Source organism: Odontesthes bonariensis, chromosome 18 (assembly GCF_027942865.1).
Source record: "Odontesthes bonariensis isolate fOdoBon6 chromosome 18, fOdoBon6.hap1, whole genome shotgun sequence".
NCBI classification, from domain to species: domain Eukaryota; kingdom Metazoa; phylum Chordata; class Actinopteri; order Atheriniformes; family Atherinopsidae; genus Odontesthes; species Odontesthes bonariensis.
Genome location: NC_134523.1, coordinates 31,953,058 through 31,971,801, shown reverse-complemented (window position 1 = coordinate 31,971,801; position 18,744 = coordinate 31,953,058). Strand labels below are relative to the sequence as shown.

Genomic DNA, 18,744 nt, shown 5'->3' with positions numbered 1-18,744 from the left:
TATTGATTTCCATGCAGTTCATTGTCAATATTGGAAAGTGGAAAAGATACCCTCTTATAACAGTACATAAACAGCTACATGTATCTACTATTCTGTACAATATAGTCATTCTTTGAGTCTTTGAACCAGTGGCTTGATGGTAACTACTAATCAGGTGTAATCTGTTTTTCATTTAGTTTTTTACATTTATCTAACTGCTGCTGAGCAAAATACAGACAGTGCTGTCCGATTTCTGGTTTGTCTGGAAAATATCTTCTTCCAGAACCACAACAGTGTTTTAAAAAAGCACTGAGATCTCATCTCCCTTAGCTTACAGGTGGAATGGTATGTTTGAATACAGTGTGGTCTGTTATCTTCACTCCTCTTTTTATTCACACTTCACTCGTATTGTAATTGTCGTCATCATTTCTCCACTCTTGCTCTTTTTTTTCCTTTTCATTGAGATGATGTGACTTTTACATTCTTGTTGAAGGACCTGGATAAGACCCAGACAGAGATCATGCGTCACCACACCAGCATCAGTGAGCTGAAGAGGAGTTTTATGGAGTCTGTACCAGAACCTCGGCCCAGTGAGTGGGACAAGCGTCTTTCCACCAACTCACCACTGCGCACAGTGAGCATCAACGGCCAGCTGCAACCAGCGGTGAGTCCAGTATATTGGGTAGAAAATACCCTGCAGATGGATTGTTGTACTCAAATTCAGCTTAAATTGAGTTCAGGGGAGCAGGTTTTAACTAGTAGAAAGGTATTTCATTAAAAAATGTGTTTATGTCACAATAAAAATCACAGGTGTCAAGGACTTTGCTGTCTTTGGTTGTTCAGATGTTATTATTCTTCAGCACTCACTGGGTATATCTCCACTACTTGAAATTATCAAATCGTTTTTGATGAGACACACGTTCAGCACTGATCAATGTATTGTTGGTTTTGACAATAAAGAATGTCATTTAGATGTGTTCATTGAGTGCCCTTTTTGTGAAAGTCTTGGCTCTCTTCATGTTATTTCACTGCTTTAGCATTCTTGTAACTACATGTGGTTGCAGACAGTGGCTGTGTTCGAAACCGCATACTTCTCCTACTACTCATACTAACTTTAACTTGTTTAAGTTCCCGGATGCATACTAGATTCGCCGAAATGTTGAGTATTCATCATGAGGTTACTACTCATACTCAAACTACCCAAGATGCAACGTAACGTGACGTCGCCGATTGTCATTTCCTGTCAAAACGGCAGTTTCAAGCTAGCTACAACGAGGGTAGGTTCACTTCCTGTTTTCAAAACAAAAGCACCAATTGTATCATAATGGCTTTCCCTATGATAAAAGGCAACGGGTATTTTATTTTGTGAAAATAACCGGAAGTACGTTGCTCACTGCGGCTAGCTTTAGTAGCGCCGAATTCGTGGGAACAAAATTGTAAACAGCCGGTATTTTGTCAGGTTTTCAACACGTTGGGGATCTAAACGACTACTTTCTCACCTGAAAATGTTTCAAATGTTGCTAAAGTTATATATTTACAGAGTTTATAGCCCGAGCCGAAATCAGCTTCAGGCTGGCTGATTTCGGCTCGGGCAGGAGCAAAGTGCACTGTGTGTAAACGCTCTGCATACTGTCTGATCGATGAGTATGCCGTTTGCAAGTATGTAGTATAGTAGGCGGTTTCGAACACAGCCAGTATTATGTGGTCATCTGCTGCTGTGCTAAGATGGTAGCGTGTTGAGTTGAAGGTAGTTAAAGGTCCTAGGGTTTTCTGTGTTTTCTGGGTGATGTATTTTCACCTTAAATTTCATCCAAAGTTTTTTGGAAAAAAGCTATATGTGTGTTTTAGTATTTTCAACCAGAAGGAAGTCATTTTATCTAGTAGTCTCAAGCTCACGCTCATAAGACTTTTTTTTCCAACATCTTTTAAGTCACACGTCACAGTGAGTGAAAGGTAGGATTTCCTTTTATGCTGGAATTCTTTATCCACTGCGAGTATTTTAACAGCAGAAGTGAAAGAGAGGAAGCGATGTCTTCAAGAAAATTGACCTTTTTAAGCTTCCCCAAAGACCCAGCCATCTTGGATCACTACATGCAGTTAGTTTTTTCTGGCCAACAACACAGTCTGGAAACGGTTTGGATTTGTTCACTACACTTCACAGATGATAGTTTTATGAACAAGAACGAGTTTTGACGCTGGCTTGGCAGGGAAAAGTTCAAAGTTGAGGTTGTTCCAATACTAAAAAGACATGAGTCTGAAACACAAGATGTGAGTGAAACTATTTCAAAAGTCTGTGCTATGTTGGCATTAGACAACTCCAAATAGTTTGTAATTAGTTCAGAGCGAGGAAGAGCTTTTTCTGGGGGGAAACTTCCTGTAAACCAGCAGATCTGGTTAAAGTGTCTTCTGATTGGTGGAATTCCTGGAGGTTTCCCGAGAGACTAAGATGTGCTGTCGGAGTGTGAGTGAATGTGGCATAGTGTTGAAGCGCTTTGAGTGGTCAGCTAAACTATCCATTTAGCATTTATGAGATATTTAAATCCTGCATTCTGTCATAATTCAACACCTTTCAAATGATAATAATAATCATAAAGTAGCTGTTAGGGTTTGGGAATATTCTGTTTTTTATTTTTTTTATTTTTTTTTTTTCAGTGTTTGATTTTATTTCTGTTTTATACTTATTGATTTTTGTTTTTGGTCGCAATAATCTAGTTTATTCTTTTCTCTGTTTGGTTTTGTTTCTGTTTACTTATTAGTGCATTTATTTATTCCTTGTGTTTCATGTTTTAGTTTTAGTCACAGTTGTAAATCCACACTCCTCAGAATCACATTTTTCCATTTTGGGAGAAAAAACATCTAGTATTTCTCAGGGTTCTTTCTTTCTTTCTTTCTTTCTTTCTTTCTTTCTTTCTTTCTTTCTTTCTTTCTTTCTTTCTTTTGAAGTGGGATTGTGCAAAGTACTTATGAGTAGTCGTTACGGGGTAACAATAAAGTGTCCCGGGCTGAGGAAATAAAACAAGGACTTTTTGTCCAATATATTCCAAACTCTCAAACAGGCTCTCAACACAAATTTAGAACCGAACCCCCTGACTGCCCTCTTTGGTCTCCCTCTGTCCAAAAATCTCCCCGTTTCTGCACAGCGTGTCATGGCCTTTTTACCACCCTGCTTGCCAGGCGTAGCATTCTCCTCAAATGGAAACAGGTTTCACCACCGACTCAACAATTGGATACGGGAAATTTTACAATGTCTAAAGTTAGAGAAGTCTAGGTTCTCACAGAAGTAATCTTCGACAGCATTTCATAAAACTTGGGACCCACTGCTGGTTTATATTAGTAATAGTCTTGATGTTACTCCTGACGATGCCGAGGACGCTTCTTAACAGTTGGAAAGAGAGAATACCCCCCCGCCCCCTCCACACACTTTATCTATTTATTTTATTCTGTCGTCCTTTATCCTTTTAATTATTATTATTATTATTATTTTTAATTATTATTATTATTATCATTTTATTATTTTTTGTCTTACCATACTTCAATCTCTTTCACAGCAACAAAGTTTTCAACTACAAGTGCTACAGTAGCTTAGCCTGGCTGACGCGTCCACATCTCGATGAGATGGTGGTCTGGGAACTAGGTGTGCATTTTCTCGTATATGAGGCGTGGTTTACGAATGTCTAGAGCCGTTTATTGGGCGCTACGAATGTCTATCAAATGACGTCAGGTTCTTCCCATGCTGCTTTGCGCGCGATTCATAGCCAATTGTATCACTTATACCAGATGACGACAGAAATTCGACGAGGAAGAAGAAAAAAATGGAAAATAAAAGTAAACTTGCGCTCTAAGCTACTTAAATTGACAACAAAGTAGGCCTATATGCTATATTCTACATGAATTTTTATGTTGTAGAGTTGTGAATTTATTTTAAAAATGGAGAAATTGAGCAGCCTTGCTTTGTTGTCTACAGTAGTAGATCAACCCTCATCTTACTTTGAAGCTCCCAGCTCCCAGAAGTGACGTTGACGTAGCTTTAGCAGCAGAAAAGCTATCAGGCTTGTGTTGATGATAATAATAAACTCCTGGACTATGTACAAACTTCCAAATGCATCGTTTTGTGAGTACAGACCATATTTGTACTACTGTAGAAGTTTGGTGTCATGACATGTGATTCTAGTGTGGTAATTTTGGAGATACTGCCAGGGTCCGTTAGCGCTTGTACTAAGCTATTCGGGATAACTCAGTAACTCAGCTGATGTGTTCAGCCAATATCGGAAAAACTTCGGGTGGGCTACTTGGCTGGATGTCACGGTTCAAATGACCCTAGGGTGAATCTACTCCGAAACACTTTCTAAGGCTGCATTGAACGGTAACGTTGTGTCCGCTGCCATGTTGGATTAACACTGTACAAGCTTCGGTGTAGCGCATAGACGTCGTCATCGTCTTGCTGACCCCCCCCCCGTTCTGTGATTGGTTCCCAAACTCTGGCAAAAATAAGGGCGGTGGTTTCCAGGCTGACTTTGCAGTGAGAATGAAATCGAGCGCAAAGCAGCATGGGAATTCCCAGGCTAACAGTAGCTTTCCTTTAGGGTAGGACCCCACAGCAGGTTGTCCACTAATCAAGATTGGTGTTTCTGTCCACGGCCACTCCTCGTGTTGAAGGCTGCTGCAGATGGCTGCTCTGGGTCACACCTTGTATGTCAGCACTGGATATTTGTTTTTTGAATGTCTAGTTGAACAGACGAATGAGAAAATAAAGATATCATATTCAGGTTTATTCTACCCCACGCAAAAAAACCTTAAATTAATATAATGCTGGGACTTCCGGTGTAGCAACTAATGGAGTAGGACGCGTTTTTTTTGAGCTCCTGCAAAAACTTTTAAAATGTTTATTTAAGGCACACTTTTTCTATCTTCTCTCGGTGTCCGTGTTTTATACATCTAAACCCGTAATTTATAGTCGACTGCAGGTTGGTGAAAATGCCTAAAAAAATCAAACCAACTACATCTCCACCGCGGCCTGCTTCTCCCGTCGAATCCCCGCCTCGCAGTAGCTCCTCTCCAGAACCAGAGGGAGCCACAGGCGGCACCCCCACCTCCGACTTTAAGGATGAGCTGCTCTCTTCACTCCGCATCGAGATGGCGGCTATTTTCAAGACTGCGCTTCAAGAGGCCATGACTGAAAATTTGTCAGCCATCAAGTCTGAGCTGCAGGCAGTGAAGTCAGAGCTATCTAGCAGCATTACAACTATCCAGTCTGATATGCGCGCTCTGAAGGACACCGTAGGTGAGATGGAGGGGTCACTTTCCACATGCACCGATGACATCGTTACACTACAGGCTAAAGTGGATCATCTATCAGCAGAAATGATAAGACTGGACAATAAATGCGATGATTTGGAGGCAAGATCTCGGCGCAATAACATCCGGGTAGTGGGAGTTCCCGAGGACTCTTCCAGCTTTTCTAACATTACAGCAACAGCTGTCTCCTCTCTGCTCAAGGATGCTTTTAAACTTGAGAAGGAGCCTCTTGTGGACCGCGCTCATCGCACTCTCCAGCCGAAGCCGAAACCCGGAGAGCGTCCTCGCCCCATAATTGCCCGTTTACACTACCACACAGATTGTGTCGACATTTTGCGGCGAGCCACGGCCCAGCAACGGATCAAGATCGGGGACATGAGTTTATCTGTCTTTCCCTACCATACTCCGAGGACGGCTCGCGCCAGAGCCGCCTTCAATGATGTCCGCCGCCAGCTCCGAGAGATACCCGGGATACGCTTTGGACTGCTTTATCCGGCGCGCCTCCGGGTCACACACAACAGAGCCGAGAAGGAGTTCAAATCACCCGAAGAGGCCATGGCATTTACCAAGACACTCACCAGGTAAAGGAACTGAGCTAAGGTACACGTTATTGATGTGGTATTGACGCTTCACAGTTAATATTATGGTCAGTCATTACTTTCTCAATTCATATGGGCGTTGCTGCCGGTGCTCAGTCTGTAAGCGTTTTTATTTTATTTTATTTTTTTTATTACTGTTTTTTCTCTCTTCCCTTTTGGTGTATTTTGTTATGCTTCTCTTCTTTTCTCTGCTTTCCACTTTCTCTTCCTCTTCCTCCCTCTCTGGGGGTCCACATTCAGTCTATTTCTATGTCTAAGAACTTAATGTATGGCCACTAATCCTAGAACACCAATCAGATCTTCTGTGAGATTTTTGAGCTGGAATATTAAAGGCATGGGGAGTCCAATTAAGAGATCAAGGATATTTGCTCATTTGAAGAATCTTAAAGCTGACGTGGTATTTCTGCAGGAAACCCACATGCACAACAAAGATCAGGTCAGACTTAAATGCCCCTGGGTTTCTGAGGTGTTCCACTCAAATTTTAACTCTAAAGCCAGGGGGGTTGCCATTTTAATCGGGAGGTCAATTCAGTTTTCAGCTTCTAAGGTTATATCAGACAAAAACGGCAGATACTTAATTGTTACAGGTACACTATTTCATGTTCCTATTTTATTAGTTAACATATATGCCCCCAATTTCGATGATCCACACTTTATGAATAAGCTTTTTGAATGTCTTCCCTCATTGGATAGCAGCCTCCTTATATTTGGAGGGGATATGAATTGTGTAATTGATCCCAATCTAGACCGTTCTAACCCACGTACTTTGACTCCATCATTAATGTCGAGATCACTTTCAGACTTCATGTCTAAGAATGGTTGTACTGATCCTTGGAGATTTCATAACCCTCACGCTAAGGAATATTCATTCTTTTCACAGATGCATCAGACTTACTCTCGGATTGATTATTATTTTATTGATGCTAAATTAATTTCCAAAGTGTTGACTGTTAATTACCACCCTATTGTTATCTCTGATCATGCCCCTCTCTCTTTAGATATTCAGTTTTCCTCACAATCCAGATACCCACCATCATGGAGATTCAATACTTTACTTCTTTCAGATGATAAATTCAATAAACTTATTGCAGCCAAAATTGACGATTTTATCGCCATAAATCAAAATGAGATGGAACCGATTTCAAGCTCACTGCTGTGGGAATCATTAAAAGCATACCTGCGGGTACAAATTATCTCCTATTCTGCCCATTTGAACAAGTCCCGTAAAACCAAATTACAAGAACTTTCTATTAATATTACTAAACTGGACCAACAACTTGCTATTAACCCCTCTCCCTGTTTACTTGAACAGCGTGTTGACTTACAGACTGAATTTGATTTCATCACCACCAGTGATGCAGCGCGACTTCTCCTACGATCACGCTCCACATATTATGAGTATGGTGACAAGGCAAGCCGGCTCCTGGCTCACCAACTACGGCGCCAGGCGGCCTCACGTATGATCTCTCAGATAAAAGATTTATCGGGCACACTGCATAAGGACCCCACCACTATTAATTCTGTTTTTCGTTCTTTCTATTCCTCGTTGTACACGTCTGAATCTCCACCTGACACCACTGAAATGAACTCGTTCCTAGATAGTCTAAATTTTCCTGCGATAAACTCGGAAGCTGCCAAGGAACTTGACTCTCCATTAACAGTAGAAGAAATCTCTCTCGCTATGAGAAGTATGCAGACTAACAAAGCTCCTGGTCCTGATGGATTCCCAGTAGAATTTTTCAAAAGATTTCAAGATAAACTGTCCCCATTACTACATGCTGTATAAAGAATCACTGCAACATGGCACTCTTCCTCCTACCTTAAGACAAGCTTCCATAAGCCTCCTTTTAAAAAAAGATAAAGACCCAAATTTTTGCAACTCTTACAGACCAATCTCCTCAATAAATGTGGATGCTAAGATCCTTGCTAAGGCTTTGGCCTCCCGTCTGGAAAATATTGTTCCAACTATTGTTTCAGATGAACAAACTGGGTTTGTAAAGGGGCGCCAGCTGTTCTATAATGTCCTCTTAAATATTATCTACTCCAAAACTACCACAACAACACCTGAAGCAGTGATCTCGGTCGATGCCGAGAAAGCTTTTGACAGGGTTGAATGGGACTACTTATTTAAGGTACTAAGGAAATTTGGGCTGGGAAATGTATTTATTTCGTGGATACGTCTCCTTTATACATCTCCACAGGCCAACATCTCCACCAATGGCATCCAATCCAGTTTTTTCACTCTTACCCGTGGCACTAGACAGGGATGCCCCCTATCTCCCCTGTTGTTTGCATTAGCTATAGAGCCCCTGTCAATCTTCCTGAGGTCCTCCACCATTTTTACTGGGATTTCTCGGTTGGGCACAGAATTTAAGCTGTCACTCTATGCTGACGATTTATTATTGTATGTCTCAGATCCAATCCATTCTATACCGACAATTTTATCCACTTTTCAGAGGTTTGGGTCATTCTCAGGCTATAAAGTGAATATTTCTAAAAGTGAATGCTATCCTATCAATGCTCCTGCATTACAGTTCACACAGTCTGATATCCCTTTTGAATTGAGCCCGTCTGGCTTTAAGTATCTGGGCATCAATGTAACTAGAACGCTAAACTCCCTTTTCTCTGCCAATTTCTCCCCTTTAATATCAAAAGTTAAATCTGACCTCCAAAGATGGGGAAGTTTGCCTCTCTCGTTGATCGGCAGAATTAATGCAATTAAGATGAACATCTTACCCAAATTCCTATTTTTGTTCAATTGTCTCCCACTTTTCCTGCCGAAGCATTTTTTCAAAACAATTGATCAAATCATTTCTGCCTTTCTGTGGTGTGGAAAGGCACCCAGGATCCGCAAATCCACACTTCAGAGGTGCAAGTTCAAAGGTGGACTGTCTCTCCCTAATTTCCAATTGTATTATTGGGCAGCACATATCCACAAAATTTTGTTTTGGTCTAAACCGATGGATCTGCCATGGTGCAACTTAGAGGCGCAGTCATGTGTTACATCTTCATTAATGGCTTTACTTACTTCCTCCATTCCAACCAACCTCTCTGGCTTTACAAACAACCAAGTGGTCCGTTCTACACTTAAAATTTGGTATCAATTTAGGAAGCATTTCAGGTTTACGTCAGCGTCTATTTTAGCTCCTTTATTGAGGAATCACTTATTTCGACCCACGTTTACAGACTCAACCTTTTGTACATGGCACAATAAAGGCCTGAAATGTTTTAAAGACCTATATAAAGATTGTATTTTTCGCAGTTTTACAGATCTTTCAGGAGAATTTCATCTCTCACCCTCTCATCTTTTTCGATACTTTCAGATTAGACCCTGCGCTAAAGTTTTATTTCCAGGCTTTCCCTCCTCTCCACCGAGCCTACTGTGGGAAGAGCTTTTAAGCCACAAACCACATCAAAAGTCACTCATTTCTAAAATTTATAACGAACTCTTGTCTTTTGATAGCTCATCAGTTACTAAAGTTAAAACTGCTTGGGAACAAGAACTGGGTCTGAATTTGGAGGATGTCTGGTTGGACGCTGCTCTTCAAAATATCTACAAAAGCTCACCTTGCGCTCGTCTCACACTTATACAATTCAAGGTACTATTCAGAGTTCATCTTTCCAAAACTCGACTGTCACAATTTTATCCTAATATCGCCGACAACTGTGACAAATGTCTAGCTTCACCCTGCAATCTAACACATATGTTCTACTCTTGTTCATTACTTTCTCGCTTCTGGCAGAACTATTTTCATGCCATGTCAAAAATACTTTTGACGAACATAAAGGTTTCTCCCCATGTCGCTATATTTGGGCTCCCGGAAGACCACAACCGGTTTACTTCCAAGCAGCTAGATATCATAGCCTTCACTTCATTAATAGCTAGACGCCATCTCCTCCTTCACTGGAAGTCAACTAAAGCTCCCTCCAGCTCTCAGTGGCTCAACGATACTATGTCTTTTCTAAAGCTGGAAAAGATCAGATATTCAGTGAAAGGTAACTCTGACAAATTCTACAACAAGTGGCATCCTTTTTTAACTTTTTTTCATTCTCTTCAAACTCTGCCCCCTGATTGATGGACCCCCACTCACTCTCTCCTTCTCTTTCCTCTCTTTTTCCTTTTCTGTCTTTTGTCCTCCTTTTTATTTATACTGAGCAGCTTACACACACGTACATATTACACTTATTATATTTATTCAATTGCTATATATAGATGTCCTTAACTGTTAGTTAAGTAGCCCCCCACAATAGTGTATTGTTCTGTAATTGTTGTAAAAAAAAAAAACACTAGAGGAGGTAGATTGTATGCTATTTTTATTTTTTTTTAAGATGCACATTATTTTGACTGTATCAATGTTTGCTCAAACTGACAGTGGTGATACAATTCTCAATGTAAATGTGACATTGATTTCTATTCCAATGTGCCTTACCTCCCAATAAAAATATTAAACAAAAAAAAATTAATATAATGCTGAATCCAGTAAGAACTTTTACACAGACCATTCTTTGAGGGACACAGCGTTTGTTGGACAAAAGGAAGAATTCAGTTCCTGTGAATACCACTCAGGTGTCAAGAATGTAAACCTTTTTTATGATGTTTTTGCGTCAGTGTGGCAGAGAACTCTTTCAAAGTAAATTACATTTAGAAAAAGGAGGAAGACATTAAAGGGACACTGTGTAATATATTAACTCATTTATTAGCTCAAATCAACATATTCATTCATAAGTTAGTCCTCATTGGTGTAAAATTATCTCTGTCAACAATCTCACTTATCCTCCTGAGTGAAGAATAACTTGTCTGTATCTACATAGAGCGGGCAAGCTCTATGGAGGCTGCCATGTCCTTCCGGCCTATGAAAAACGACGAAGTGCCGAGAGGGACATAAAGCACTTCGAATCACGTTTTCCCCAACGCCAGGCCTGCAAGCGGAAATGACGTCATTTTGACGTCACGTTTGCACGCAGGTATAAACAGAGCCAATCTACGCCATTAAACATTCTCTGGTATAAACCAGCCTGAACAGCCGGCACTTTTGTTCGCAATGGAAGACCATAGTTATGCCACGCCACAGGAGAAGGGATCCTCGTCGCCAAAAAAGCGAAAAAGAGAATCTTGACACATACCGCCTGCCGTAGTTCAACAAGTTGCAACGCACATTTGAAAATGCGAGGCGCTGGAGAGCAAATTCATTCGACTTTGCAAAATAAAATTGCACCACTTGATGGGGGAAGAAATTACAAAGTGTCCCTTTAAGATTCTTCAAAAGTTTTGGCCTTAAGCAACTTTGGACCGTCCAACAAGAATCTTCAATCAAAAGTGGTCAAGAAACGATTTGCAAAAAGGCTATTTCCAGTCTGTTGTCACATGATGATGTCATCATCCATCCATCCATCCATTATTTTACATTAATCCAAGGTCTGGTTGCTGAGGCAACAGGTCCAGGAGGGAAACCCAGACCCCCCTCTCCCCAGGGACACTTTCCAGCTCCTCCTGGGGGTTCCTTTGGTGTTTCCAGGCCAGAAGGTGTATATTATCACTCCAGTGTATTCTAGATCTGTCCCGGGGCCTCCTCGCAGTTGGATATGCCTGCTGATTGGCTATTCAGCATAGCAAATAAGTGCACAAGAAGGGTGTGATGATGGAAAGCCAACAGCTAACCAAACATCCCCTTAATCTCCTCTCATTTGTGTTCTCCTTTTTTCCAAAACAAGCAACAAATTCACACATTCCACAGTTTGCTTCTTTATTAGTTAATGTGATTACTGTTACAGTAGACACGAGTTTCTACTAATAGTTTCCTATCAAAATGTCATTATGTAATGACAAATACAGGAGGAAAACTTGTTGCTCATTATAAATACATCTAAACAGGATTACAAGTGAATAAGAAACAATAACCTCAGAATTAAAGTCACAAAAACAGTAGCTACACTTCCCGTGATAAAACTTTTAAAAAAGGAACACTAAAAGAGGCTCTGGCTTACATTGCAGGGACTTAAGCTGTAATTTAATAATATGTTTGAATGTGCTTTAGCTGAGTTAAACGATAATGTTCAATTTGTTTTGCCTTAATAAAACCATGAGTGAGTTTATTGCTGTTTATCTGATCCTGCAGTCTCCTGTGCTAAAGACCCAGACAGCCACCATCTCAGATGTCACCAACTCCCTAAGAGGAACTGTGACCTACCAGGACATCCCATTAGTTCACACCGAAACCAAGACCATCACATACGAGTCTGCACAGGTGAGGGGAATTCAGGGAGCTGCACACTTAAGCAACAACATTTCACAAAGTATTTGTAGACTACTATTTGTAACCTAAAAACATAGTCTTAATAGCCTCTCCTGGTATGCAATGTGGAGTTATTTTTCATGGATATTTCATGGATATTTATTATATTTATGGACTTTTAGATTTACTGTAGAAGAGTCTGGGCTGAACTTTCGGTCCTGTCATTCTCTTAGTCTTTCGGCTAGATTTTGCCAGTGTACTGGGCAGAGATGGGGACTCAAGTCACTGTGACTTGGACTCGAATCGACTCGAGTTGCTGTTTTGATGACTTGTGACTTGACTTGACATAAAATAAAAGACTTGAGACTCGACTCGGACTTGGAAGTTAAAGACTCGTCACTTGACTTGACTTGAGACACGATGACTTGAATGACTTGAGTGTTAAGCATCTAGCATAACTTCGAACTTTGTTCATCATTTGAAGATCCATTCTGACCAGTAAGTGCTCGTCAAATTAGCTAATATTATCTTGTTAGCATAGTCGGTAGTTAGCTAATGTCAGCTTGATATGATAAGGGGTGGGGGTGGGGGACAGTTACTTATATCTTGTCTTTTCACTTTATTAAGATCAGATTCTGCAGGTAAAATTGCAATAATAAGGTGACTTGACTTGACTTGCCCAAGAAAAAATTACTTGAGACTTACTTGAGACTTGCACATGTGTGACTTGGTCCCATCTCTGGTACTGGGTCAGGATGATTCAAAGCAACTATTAAAGGAAAAAAAAATTAGCTAAAATAAGCTAAGGCTGTTGTTAATGTAGGCATAGACTTTGAGGTGGAAGCCATCCAGCTTGAAGGGGTTGAAGCAATTCTGCCTTGATACATAAGTGTGTTTCTAAATGGATGTGGGGGCTTATTGAGACATAACCACAGAAACGTATTGCTGTAAAGGGGCTCTTCATAGTATTGACTTTGTGTTTAGTCAGAGCCCTGGGTCAGTCCAGCTCAGACGTTAATCCAGCTGATGACTTCAGGTATGACTTCAGATTGCAGCACAGCAGCACATCCCACCCATCTTGATAAAACTGATGCAGTTCTGTATTGAGGAATGAGCTTTTTTTTTTTCAGGATGTAGATGCACCTGGATTATAAAGCTGCGCTGATTAGATTATACAAACCGCACAAAAATCCATTTTAACTTCAGCTTGGAAGTTTTAAAAATTGGACAAATGCCAAAGAGGGGTGAAGACTTTCTCCTTTCTCTGTAGGAGGTTTTCTGCTCACAGAGTAACATTTTTATCTCAACAATTGCAGAGAACCATTTTTATTTTGCTTTCCGTGTCCACTAAAACTAATCTGGAAACTCCAAGCCGACTGTCAGATGGTTTTTAATCAAGAGGGTCATCCATCTAGCCACTGAGAGCTATAAGGACCGGTAAGTTCCCTGATGGACAACATACTCTCAAAGGCTTTTTCTTTAGTTGCGTTCGCACTTCAAATACAAATGTCAAATTCACGTTGCAGTCTTTGTTTTTGTCAGTTTGTCAGCCAAATATCCCCAGATGTCCTCAGCTGCCTCATTACCTGATCGCCCCGTTCTTGTTACTCATCTACATCCACTCACCTAATCAGCCACAACAGTATACAGTGTGGAAAATAAGTATTTGATACACGGCCCATTTTGCAAGTTTTCCCACTTACAAAGAATGGAGAGGTCTGTAATTTTCATCGTAGGTACACTTCAACTGTGAGAGACAGAATCTTAAAAAAATCTAGAAAAATCTCATTGTATGATTATAAAATGATTAATTTGTATTTTATTGCAGAAAATAAGTATTTGATACAATAGAGAAATAGAACTTAATATTTGGTACAGAACCTTTGTTTCACAATTACAGAGGTCAGACGTTTCCTGTAGTTCTTGACCAGGTTTGCACACACTGCAGCAGGGACTTTGGCAACACAGAGTTTCAACTCCCTCCAAAGATTTTCTATTGGGTTCAGGTCTGGAGACTAGCCAGGCCACTCCACGACCTTGAAATGCTTCTTACGGAGCCACTCCTTAGTTGCCCTGGCTGTGTGTTTCGGGTCATTGTCCTGCTGGAAGACCCAGCCACAACCCATCTTCAATGCTCTTGCTTAGAGAAGCAGGTTGTTTCCCAGAATCTCGCGAAACATGGCTACATCCATCCTCCCCTCAAGACGGTGCAGTCGTCCTGTCCCCTTTGCAGAAAAGCACCCCCAAAACATGATGTTTCCACCCCCATGCTTCACGGTTGGGATGGTGTTCTAGGGATTGTACTCATCTTACTTCTTGTGCTGGCTTGAGCAGGGGGACCTTGCGCACCCTGCAGGATTTTAATCCATGATGGCGTAGTGTGTTACCATGGTAACCTTTGAGGCTGTGGTCCCAGCTCTCTTCAGGTCATTGACCAGGTCCTCTCGTGTAGTTCTGGGCTGATCCCTCCCCTTTCTCATGATCATTCTTACTCCACCAGGTGAGATATTGCATGAAGCCCCAGTCCAAGGGAGATTAACAGTCAACTTGAGTTTCTTCCATTTTCTAATAATTGCACCAACAGTTGTTGCCTTCTCACCAAGCTGCTTGGCTATTGTTCTGTAGCCCACCCCAGCCTGGTGGGGGTCTACAATCTTGTCCCTGGTAACCTTAGACAGCTCTTTGGTCTTGCCCATGTTGGAGATGTTGGAGTCTGATTGATTGCGTGTGTGGACAGGTGTCTTTTATACAGGTAATAAGTTCAAACAGGTGCAATTAATACAGGTAATGAGTAGAGGATAGGAGGGCCTCTTAAAGACCAAGTAACAGGTCTGTGAGAGCCAGAAATCTTGCTGGTTTGTAGGTGATCAAATACTTATTTTCTGTAATAAAATGCAAATTAATTATTCAAAAATCATACAATGTGATTTTCTGGATTTTTTTTAGATTCTGTCTCTAACAGTTGAAGTGTACCTATGATGAAAATTACAGACCTCTCCATTCTTTGTAAGTGGGAAAACTTGCAAAATGGGCCGTGTATCAAATACTTATTTTCCCCACTGTATGTTCCATGGCTTTCAATATTCAGTGCCTGATCATCGTCATCTCCTCGTCTTTGCTCTGAGTCAGTCGGTCTGTTATGTATCATCTTTGCAGTCGGTCAGTCGATCCTGTGTTTTCTCTTGAGTTTTGTTACTTGTTAGTTTTGATTTTGGAGTTTTGCAATTTCTGCCTCAGCAGCATCGTTTGTTTCGTCTGAGTAAAGTCACCGTGATCTTCAACTGCCTGCCTTCCCCCTCTTCCTGCCGTTGGAGTCTTTTCTCCTGTATCTCTACCATGTATTATGACAGTATGATCTAGCCACATGTGGACAGCGAGCCGCCCATTTCTCCTCAAGGACAATACAGAATAAAATTCTGTCTTCAACTCACTCCCCTCAGCCATCTCTTGATGCACAGACATCGGGCAATGTCTCTTTGTCTATCTTATTTTGGGAAAATTGAAGCTTCCTCAAATAGCAAAAGATCTAGAGGTCATCTCTACCCTCAAGAAGGACTTACTGTCCACACCAGAGCCACAGCCGGCGTCCACATCAGGCCCTGCTCCAGCCCAGGGTTATGCAGATGTTGCCCTGTTCCCGTTCTTATTCCTGCCCTGAGGTCAGCACACGGAGCTTTCCACATCTGAACCGAAGTCCCCCTGACCCCATACACTCTCTCAGGATATCGAGGAGGTCCCACCTCGGCATCCAGTCTCTGAGGGGTTCTGTGTGGGCGCTCCTCTGTCCCTGCCTGAGAGGCTGCATGTCCCCTGCCGGCTTGTGGATGGCCACAGCCACAAATATGATTAAAAAAAACAGATATAAATATACCATGACAAGATAATCAATGCACGGGGCGGTCGGTGGCGTAGTGGGTTAAACAGACGCCCCATTTACAGACGCTACAGTCCTCGCTGCAGCTGGCCCCAGTTCCAGTCCCGCATCGGACGGCCCTTTGCTGCATGTCTTTCCCCCTCTCTCTGCCCCCTGCTTCCTGTCTCTCTTGAACTGTCCTGTCCATTAAAGGCATAAAAGCCACAAAAATAATAATAAAAAAAAAGATAAAACAACACACTCGAGTTTCAGTGAAAAAGGTAGAAAAAAGACCATCACTTGGTCCAGAATCAGCTAGATCAGAAACAAGCAACTCTGTTGCCCAGAACAGAACCTTGGAGAATACATCAACAACATTTATTGAGATAATTATAAGTAACACTTAAAAAAGTATTTTCTGAGAAACACCTCCATTGTGTTAGCCTTTTAACTGAAATATTATGATCTAAAGTTTCAAATGCAGTTACTCTAAGATGAGTTTTGTTTGACATCACAGTAAGCTGTGAAAGGGAACTTAGGGATAGGCCTGTAATCAAGGGCGTCAGTTTGGTTTTAGAAGTGGTGGGGACAAAAAACGTAATGCATTCTATGCCCCCCACGGACCACCCACCATCCAGCACATTAAAAAGTAACGCATTCTAGATCTATTCCAGCGTCATGTTTAATAAGCTGCCCTTTTTTTGATGAACGCATACAGAGTTTATAAAATATATCCTTTAATTTCATGTTTCCATATCATTATGATCTGATTCGAAATTATGTATTTATTCATGAATTAATTACTGTTAATTAATTACGCTACTGTACTGTTTGTAAGAAAGAACAGTGAAAATGATCTGAACAACAGAAAAAGGGGAAAAGTGCAACTGCAGTTGTTAGTCCGGACAGACTATCAAAACAAACACAGACTTCGGCCAACGGGCCCTATAACTGAGCAGAAACCTGTAGTCTGTGGGGCTCCTCATTCCTCCTCATCGAGCCTCTCACTACCACCTTTCCATCAACTACATTTGACACTGAGCATATACAGAATGTTATTTTCAGGAGTTGCTAAAAAAAAACAAGCAAATAACTAGCTTAACCTTTCCTTGGATAACCTAAAATGCTAACGCTGCACACGGAGACTTCATAGCCACCATGGCAAATTATATTCATAATATTATAGTCTACACATAATAACAAATATTTTACACACATTTCACACACAGACAATATTTCAGATGATTTCTATGGATCGTATATTTGCTTATCATTACAAAACATGAATGTGCAAGGCTATTGAGTAGCCTACTGATAAAAATAAAACGTTAGACAATTTACCTTGATAACTGTGTATATACTAGTCTCCACAAAGAACTTGTACCCTTTCCTCAGCCTGGACTGTGGTGTTGGTGAGTGTGACTCCACGATCCTGTATATCCTCAAAAGTTATCCTTGGAAGAACCTCCAGCGAAGTTGCGAAAAAACGCTGCATTTTTGTTTGTGTAGAAGTAGCGCTAAATGAGTTTCGCCGGGAAAGCGGTTTACCAGGGGTCCATTTCACAAAGCAGGTTCAACAAACTCTGAGTCTGTTCCTGAACTCTGAGTTGATCTACTCTGAGATAGAAAACTCTGACTTTTCGGTTCCAGAAACGCTGATTTGAGTGAGGTTAATCAACTCTGAGTAGGTTCATCTTGAGTTTAGCGTGAGCACCACAACTTTAAAAAGCCAGCATCAATGGAGCCCCGATTCGACGGGTCACCATGGCAACGGGAAGAGGAGGGGCTACGTTTTTCACCAACCTCGAATTGGAAATCTTAATGCGCTCATACGGCGAGTTTCAATACGTTTTTAGAAATAAGTGCAACACCGCTGCTGCTGCAAAAGTGTAAGTTTAAATGTAGTCCTTTGCAATCACAACAATATTACAGGGAAACTGCTTGAATGGTAACCCATTCATTTATTTCATTTAGGTGCAATCCCGCAGGGGAGAAGCGCACTTGGCAGCAGCTTAAGATGAAATATAAAAACATTGTTCAAACAGGTGAGACCTCGGCATGGAGGTACCTCATTCTGATCATGTTTTACACTGTAAAGTAAATAGGCAATGCAAGGCAAGGCATCTATTTATATAGCGCATTTCATACTACAGGCAACTCAATGTGCTATATTTAAATATTAAGTGGCTATTTGACTGTGCAGTTATTTTATTCCCAACATAATGCTGTTTTCACACACATAAACTATGTCTTCTCATCTATATCATGTTCTGTTAAATACTTATGCCTATTTAAACTAACACAGACTTCTACTGAGGCAACAGAAAGAAGGCAGATGCCCGTAAAACGGGTGGTGCCCAGCACCGCTGGGGAGGGCAGTGGCTGAGGGAGTGCACCCCCAAGACACGAGTGCCTTTATAAAATATAATAGGCCTATATAATTCTTTTTTTAAGCCTATTCATACAAATATTTATTTGTCTTTTATGTCTTTTTTTCTTTTGTCCCAACACATTCTGATGGTGCCGCTCAAAAAGATAATTATCTGCAAATGCAAAAATCTATGCACGGTCTGATAACCATCTCCTGATGAATATTTAATTCTCTGCACAATATTGCTGCACCTTCATCCACGGGATCGTTGTCAAAAGGACATGTTGGTGGAAACAGTCGCCTCCTGCTGTGCCTGATGGACTTCTAGAAGTAGAAGAACTCGCTCTGCTGACTGAATGAATGAGGAAATCAAATGGCTGAAAGAGGGCGGAGACAGAGAGAAACTCCAGGTTC

General features: G+C 41.1%; 1 protein-coding gene across 8 annotated transcripts in view; it reads left to right on the top strand.

The window, feature by feature from the left end:
- epb41a (erythrocyte membrane protein band 4.1a) overlaps positions 1 to 18,744 on the top strand; it is a 102,187-nt gene that overhangs the window by 75,221 nt on the left and 8,222 nt on the right. For 6 of the 8 annotated variants that reach the window (XM_075449618.1, XM_075449624.1, XM_075449621.1 and 3 more), the window contains 2 exons: positions 473 to 643; positions 11,990 to 12,118. In XM_075449618.1, coding sequence (XP_075305733.1) covers positions 473 to 643; positions 11,990 to 12,118 — 300 coding nt within the window. The remainder of the gene's footprint in view (positions 1 to 472; positions 644 to 11,989; positions 12,119 to 18,744) is intronic. The other 2 variants (XM_075449623.1, XM_075449622.1) reach the window with 1 other exon arrangement.